This window comes from Trypanosoma conorhini (genome assembly GCF_003719485.1).
Source record: "Trypanosoma conorhini strain 025E chromosome Unknown Tco_14.4_contig_00047, whole genome shotgun sequence".
In the NCBI taxonomy this organism is placed as follows: Eukaryota; Euglenozoa; class Kinetoplastea; order Trypanosomatida; family Trypanosomatidae; genus Trypanosoma; species Trypanosoma conorhini.
The window spans coordinates 1-7,057 of NW_021704134.1; the positions used below are offsets into that span (position 1 = coordinate 1).

General features: G+C 57.5%; 4 protein-coding genes across 4 annotated transcripts, besides 2 other annotated features; all 4 read right to left on the reverse strand.

Moving 5' to 3' along the window:
* Nucleotides 1-202: 202 nt before the first annotated feature.
* Nucleotides 203-1,042, reverse strand: Tco025E_01432 (uncharacterized protein; the record flags this gene model as incomplete). The annotated part of the gene is made up of 1 exon (XM_029368370.1): nt 203-1,042. One exon carries the CDS (start codon nt 1,040-1,042, stop codon nt 203-205), a length of 840 nt encoding a protein of 279 aa, XP_029231489.1.
* Nucleotides 1,043-1,173: 131 nt separating this feature from the next.
* Nucleotides 1,174-1,192: a microsatellite.
* Nucleotides 1,193-1,374: 182 nt separating this feature from the next.
* On the reverse strand, nt 1,375-2,727 carry Tco025E_01433 (uncharacterized protein; the record flags this gene model as incomplete). The annotated part of the gene is made up of 1 exon (XM_029368371.1): nt 1,375-2,727. One exon carries the CDS (start codon nt 2,725-2,727, stop codon nt 1,375-1,377), a length of 1,353 nt encoding a protein of 450 aa, XP_029231490.1.
* A 366-nt stretch (nt 2,728-3,093) lies between these two features.
* Nucleotides 3,094-3,148: a sequence feature (GA-rich).
* A 61-nt stretch (nt 3,149-3,209) lies between these two features.
* Tco025E_01434 (uncharacterized protein) lies at nt 3,210-5,672 on the reverse strand (the record flags this gene model as incomplete). Its single annotated transcript, XM_029368372.1, has 1 exon — nt 3,210-5,672. The coding sequence occupies one exon, from the start codon at nt 5,670-5,672 to the stop codon at nt 3,210-3,212; it is 2,463 nt and encodes an 820-aa protein (XP_029231491.1).
* A 439-nt stretch (nt 5,673-6,111) lies between these two features.
* Nucleotides 6,112-6,939, reverse strand: Tco025E_01435 (uncharacterized protein; the record flags this gene model as incomplete). The annotated part of the gene is made up of 1 exon (XM_029368373.1): nt 6,112-6,939. The coding sequence occupies one exon, from the start codon at nt 6,937-6,939 to the stop codon at nt 6,112-6,114; it is 828 nt and encodes a 275-aa protein (XP_029231492.1).
* Nucleotides 6,940-7,057: the final 118 nt, after the last annotated feature.

Genomic DNA, 7,057 nt, shown 5'->3' on the forward strand with positions numbered 1-7,057 from the left:
GTGACAAGATGCAAAGCAGCAATGTTTTTTTTTTCCTTCCCCCCCCCCTCTCTTCTCTTTTTGCCGTTGCGCAATCCACCAGAAAGCCCTCCAGAATCGCCTAAAATAACCATTGTGTAGAAAATACGGGAGTAAAGCTCCGTCAGCAGTGATTGCCTTCTCACCAATGATGGCCTCCACTTCCTTGCAGAGTAAAGAAAAACTATACAACGCTGCGACGCAAAGCGGCCTCAGTGTCTCTTGATGCAAACTTCCTCTTCACAGGCATCGGACATCCATGTGCATCCACCACCACCCCCCGTCCATTCCGACGCACGTAGTCGCCCGGAAGGCGATACCTCGGATCGACGCAGCCGTCAATGATGGCCTCTTGAGCTGTCGGGCCAATTCCGTGGCGCAGCGCATGCTGCCGATCCCACTCGCGTCCTTTAGGTGCCACGCGAATCAACTCGTCGCGGAGCACCTCTTCTTCCGTGGGAAGTTCCCCAGCCACCGGCTGCACCAAAATAATGGTCGTCTCCGCGCCCTCGGTATTCCCAACGCATTGGTTTGCCTTCACTTTGAGCTCCTCAACGATGACTTTCTCGTCGGCAGCGCGCACAAACCGGCGGCAAATGGGGGAATACAAGTGGCCGGAGTCAAAAACACCTCTAACACCTTCTTCGAGAGCACACCGTGAATCTCTAGCCGCAACTAGGGCGTCTTGCAATCGGCGTCGGCCCTTTACTCTTCTCCTCCCTCGCTCAATACCGGCTGGAGTGAACCAGCTGTAGTTGTAGCTCTCCTCTGCGGGATCGCCCTGCATCGAGGATGGCTCGCCTCCGGTGACCAGCCTGTAGTACGCAAAGAGTTTTGGGCGTGTAAGGGTGTGACGCGGCGGAAGGGAAATGCGCTGCGACGGTGCGGCGGCAGCGCCAGACGTCGCAGGCTCATACTCTACAATGGCGCCGTTGTCACTGGCCGATAAGAGACGCTGTCGTCGTCGCTTGGCGGCCGCCCTTCGCCGCGCGGCGACGCGTCGCAGATCCACAGTAGCATCCATCAGAGCAAGCACAAAAAATAGTGCCCACCTTCAGTTTCCTCTCAAGGCAGCAGAGGCAACAAAAGAAATAGCGTTAGGCGGAGTAGCTGTATTCGCAGCAGCAGCGCTCCTGCTACGGTCCGAAGTGCAAAACACACACACACACACACATAAAAGCAAGGAAGAAGGGCATTCCATTAAATCGCACTGTGTTTTTTTTTTTACATTTCCGCATTTCCTTTTCGTCCTCCCTCGAAATGCTGCTTCTCTACTGGGTACAGTTGATAATGATACACTGGAAAGCAAGCGAGGAGTGTTTCCCGCAGCACATTTCGGCTCAACACGGGATGGGCCTAGCTTCGGTGGTAGTAGTGATTATGAACAACAACAACACCGGCCCCACCACGCCCCTCTCCCTCGTCCTTCGCCAGATGAGTTCGCGTCGACCTGACAGGCGGGAGCGGTGGATCCACGGGCGACTGGCACAAGGCACAGTGGGGAAGGCCACATGAGACACCAGGCACGCCGACGGTGTACAGCATTTCCTCCTGTGAGACTGAGAAAGGCATCCTCGGCTCTACGCCGGCGTGCAATACAGAGGCATACGTGGGCAGCGACGCCCGTGTAGCCTTCTCTTGTGTTACTCCTTCTGAATGTAGAGGGGGGGAACCCACCGCTTTATCCGCCGCTGCTGCAGCCGCAGCTCTAGGCGCTGCAGAGGAGGGTGCATGAGACTTCTTCACCGCCTGGGGCTCCTCTAACGTCGTGGAGGTTGGCCACAGGCACGCCGCGCTCGGCACTCCAACCCGGGGCGGTTGTGGTTGCCAGCGAAGCCCGAGGGCGCTTCCCCCCGTCGGGCCTTCTTCCCTCTCCCCTCGCTGGGGCGGCCTGGGAGGAGCACCCATGAGGGCGCCGCAGAGAAAACAATAGGTGCTGGCCTCCTCCTCCCCCCCGCCGCCTTCCCGTTCGTGGGTAACTGGACAGTCAGCCGGCGAATACTCCACCAACGCCCCCTGGCGCAGCCTAAGCCCACATTGCGGACAGTAAACAAAACCATTCCCCATCATGTATTGGTGTTTGTCAGCCGAGCAAGTGGAAGGGCATGCCACATGTCCGTAGCTAACGTGTGATGGCGGCATAAATGAAAGCTCCGGCACATCGGGAGACACAATCGCTGGCGCGTGAAAAAGAGGTGAAATATCTGCGGCCGATACCGCAGGCACAGCCAGTTCCTCCGCCGCCGGTGATGCTTCTTCCGCACGCAAGGCGGCTTCCATAGACGCAGGTCGCGGGGCTCGCGACGAAGCAGATGACGACAGTGGGGGCACTACAACTGTCGTAGGCAAGTGACGGCCAAGATCGGCGGTTAACCCAGAGAATACCCTACTGGCACTGCCTCGCCTGTTGGTTGATAGCGAGCCAACGTTATCCCCTATGGTTTTCTCATTTTCTCCCCGCAAATAACCCCACCGTGTGACTTGCGGCAGAACACTTGTCCCAGACGACTTCTTCTTGCCTGGGGGAAACTTGCGTCGCGGCCCTAGCAAGGGTGCGGCATGGCGTTGTAACCCACTAGCAGTCCTCTCCTTTTCCTCCGCCGCAGTGCCCTCGCAGCTGTCGTCAAACGGCACACTGTGAAGTACGTATGCCTTTGTGCCAAGGACAGTGGTGTAGGCCTGAAAAAGTCGCTCCTTCCCTGGAGGCATAGTTGCTCGTATTCTTACGTTCCCCCCTCTGCCTCTTCGCCGCCCGGCCTGTTGCTGTCCCCTGGCAGGCGCGAAAAGACGCAGGCCTCGCTCCCACCGCCCACGCCTCCGCGTACCTCTTGTCTCGACTGAGTGCGCATTTGTGGGCAGGCAGCCACCCCGAAGAAAAAAAGGACCAACAGAAAAAATATGTATATATATATAAAGAGGCAAACGAAAGGTTTTTGCTTTATTTCCTCCTTTCGCGTTGTCGTCTGCATTGCAGCTTCCCGCCGCCGAATGGCACAATTCACCCCACAGACCCACGTAAGCCATTTCCGCAGGTGGCGTCGTCCTCCCGGGCCCCCGCGGAGAGTCAGGGAAAAAACACACTCGCCCACACAGAGACACAGAGACAGAGAGACAGAAACACAGCGAGAGAACGTGGAACACCCATGGCGCAGGTGTAGATAAGAAGCGATGCAGAGTCAAAAAAAAAAGCCTTACAAAGGACAGGAAGCCTCCTTCGTCGTAGCCGGACCACTCTTGCTGCCCCTAGCCGCGCCGTTTCGGCTGCAAGGGCCCGCAGCAGCGTCACGCCCCTGCAGAAAGGGCCACACAGATCCAGTGAGAACCCTCGTGTTGGCCGTCGTCATGCGAACATGTTCGCTTTCGAGGACTAGCCTCGTCGTAGCCCGGAGAGCCGCAGCATTCACGACGACTTGACGAAGCAAACACGAAGACCCTCCACCACAGCCACAACTGTTCCACGCAAGCGGAGAGGCTGCGGGGGTCCGTTTGACACCTTTCAGCGTCCAATAGTCTATGTCGACAAGGAGCAGGGCCACCGTATCAATGTGGGCGATGATGCATCGCTCCAGCGCCTTGGACTCACAGACATCCAAAAGAATCAGTTCATCCAGCGACTCGTGGTGGGGCTCAAGGAGCGCCTGAAATTGGGCGATGCGACCACGGGTGAGGGGACGCAGCAGCAGATAACCCATGCCGTGCGATGGCATATCCAGAACGACAAACAAGTCATCCACTGGGTCTCGAAACCCACTCAGTGAGGGCTGGCGGCACCAAACAATGTCACTGACACCCATACCGTGACGGTAGTCCCCCTTATAACACTGCCAACGGCCCACAGGAACCCGTGTATCGAGCACAGTTGCATCGGCATAGGGCACAAGGTGCCCATCGCACACAACTTGCCGCTCAAGACGGGCGTCATACTCTTCACCGTAGGTCCACGCCAGCAGTTGCTGACCTTCCTCTATATCAGTTGTTGCAATGAAGAATGGAATGGTAACAAAGTGGCTGTGTTCTTCCAAAAATATGCGACGCCCAACGAGAGGGCGGTAACGCCGCTTCTTTGCACTCATCACCTCGTCAGCCCGTTTTCCGTTCAAAATTGAAGTTGACTTGTTTGGAACGCGTCTCAGCTCGTTTCTCGACTTCGTCCGTCGCTTCCGTGAGGCAAGGTTGCGCCGCCGCTCAAGCTCCGCCGCCAATGCAGAAAACTCGCTAGTCACCGAAAGGATCACAGAGCAAAGCTCCACATTCCCAAACCTGCTAATGTTATAGCGATGATTGGCGTATCGCATAAGACCTTGGCCAAAACAAATTCCGTGCCGTCCCATTCCAAGCGCGTAGGTTGCGTCATGAATTGGTATGCCACTCCACAGCTCATCCTCGGCGTCAAGGCTGTTGTTACTGGCATTATTGACAGTCCCATTGTCACAGCTGGCGCTCGTTGTGGGGTTACTGGCCGCAACGGAGGAAGCGGAGACGACAGCCATAGCGTCAGTGGAATTAGTAGAATTACTAGCGGTGTTAGGGGCATTGGTGGCAGTCGCGGCGTCGGTGCTGTTTTTCACTGCGGCACCCACCCGCCCCTCCTCCACGACCTTGGTGGCAACGGCGGGGCCGCAGTACAGGAAGCACGTGGCGTACGGCACAGGGTGTGCGGCGAAGAGGCCCTTCTGGCCCTCCCCTATTTCTCTTGCCTCCGCGAGGTCGAGTAGTGTAAATGGGAAGCCCGCCACCGGATCCGCCCCCGCGTGGCGTGCCCCCACGCCATGGAAAAAGGCCAAACCCTCCGGCCACATGTCAAACCGCTTTTGCCCCCGGGTCACGCTGGATGCCCCCGCACTCCCTTCATTGCGGCGAGGTCCAAAGAGTTGCTCGTACCACATCGCCTCGTCCAGGCAACGGTGGTAGGAGCGAAGACAGAGACGCACAGCCTCACCCTCCTCGATAGGAGTGGTGGCCACCACCGCTATTAGCGTCGCCGCTGGGAACTTTCGATCCTCTAGCTCCTGCTCTGCCTTCACGCCAAGCAAAGTTTTCGTGCTGGCATCGGGGCCACACGCGCCGGACGTTGCGGTCAGCGAGGGTAGGCCATAGTGGAGAGCGATACAGCGAGCATTGGGCCACTGCCGTGGGTCATCGAAGTGATCATTCCCCTCGTCGCACCACCGCAGCCTCGCCTTCGGCACAAGCTTGACAAAAACAGCGTCTCCCTCCACCGCAAGCACAGAATGCCGGAGAAAACGTCGCATGGCGTGAACCATGTCGCCGCTTCGCGGTTGACTCTTCTTCTGCAATCCAAGACCAATCATACACATCTGTGCCGCCTGGCGAATGCATTTGGCCCGCTGCTCCACCCCATAGCCAAAATACGCCTGAAGAAAATAATCGTAGCGTTGCTGATGAAACGCAAGAAGCGACATCGACCAGCCAGGATCCTTTGTTGGGAGTTTTTCCAGCGGGGCCGGAGTCCCGTGGGCACCATCATTAACTCTGTCACTCTCGTGCTCGTCTTTAGTGTGACTGTCGTTGGTTGTCTCCGTCACGGGCGACGCATCGGCCGCCCCCGCCGCGAAAGGCCGCAGGGAGAAGAACGGCTCTGCAACGTCGGGCTTCTCTTCGTGCTTGAGAATTGGACATGCCTCGACTCGCATTCCTTCCCCATCCAACCCTTCGCTCGACACCTTTTTTGTTTGTTTTTGTTGGTTGTCACGGCAAACGTGTGAAGTAACAAAAAAAAAAGGCACGCACACGTCGGGCGGCAGAAGCACCAGTTAACCACCCAAGCAAAAAAAAAAATGGATGGGAGGCAACAGGCAGAGAGGGAGGGAAACTGAAGTGAGAACAGATAAGGAATTAAGGAAATATAGCAGAACATATTCCATCACGCGCTCTATGTAACAAGCGGCAGCACGCCGCCTTATGTGGCCCAACTTCACCCGCACTCTGCCGACGACCACGTAAAGTTGGGGTTGGAGGAGGAACCCAAAGACGAAACAAAACCAATAAGATGAAAAAGAGGGGCAAACAGAGGAGGGAGTAGGGGCGGAGTGAAGGAGAGTGAGAGGCAGTGGATAACCTGCACGACCCTTCCTACTCCTCATCGAGGAACTGCGACGTCCTGACGTTGATGGTGGCGTCCTTGGCCGTCGGAAGACGATTGAGGCCGCGGCCGGCACGTGTAGCGCGGTCCAAGTTGACATCGGCGCCGTCGGATTGTAGTTGCTCGAGCTCCCGCTTCACTCGGTAGTGTCTCACGTCAGCCTTGCCGTATCGCGCCGGGTCCAGCCCCTTCTCCTGGAAGAGGGGCAACAAGTACTGCTGCAGGTACGTCTCTGACGACTCCCCATCCTCTTGCTTCCGCACGCGGTAGCTCAGGCGGCGCAGGCAGTCCACCATTTCGTGGCAACGCCGCGCCACATCACTGGCGCCCTCCTCTAGTCGCTGCCGCTTCGCTGCCGGCGCACCCCCGTCGTCGCCACCCGCTTCGTCCGCCACCGCGCTGTCAGACTCCTCATCCTCCTCAGCCTCGTCTTCATCTTCGTCTTCCTCCTCACCATCGCCGCTCTCATCATCGTCGTCATCGCTCTCATCGTCGTCGTCATCGCTCTCATCGTCGTCGTCATCGCTCTCATCGTCTCCCCCCTCGCCACCTTCGTTATTATTTTTCTTGGAGTTGCCATTCTCGCCGGAGTCCCTCTTCCCGGTGCTCTCTGCGCTGTAGAATGAGTCAATGAGGCCGGCAAGCAGCCCGGTGCGATCTGCGAGGTACTCCGCCGGGAAGGTATCCACGTACTTCGCCTTGAGCAGCTGCATCACAACCTCCACCGTCAGCCGCTTCTCCTTTGGCACGCGCTCAAACATCGTCTTGATGAGAGCGGTCAGTTTGACGTCCCTCGCATCGTTGCTGGACGCAGCCATCTCTTTAATTCTCTCCTCCTTTCACACCACACCACACACCTCTCTCTGGGTGTGTGCGCACGAATGTGTCTAGCGGCGCGGATCTTCGCGGCGCGAATGCCCCCTCAAAAGCAGAGGC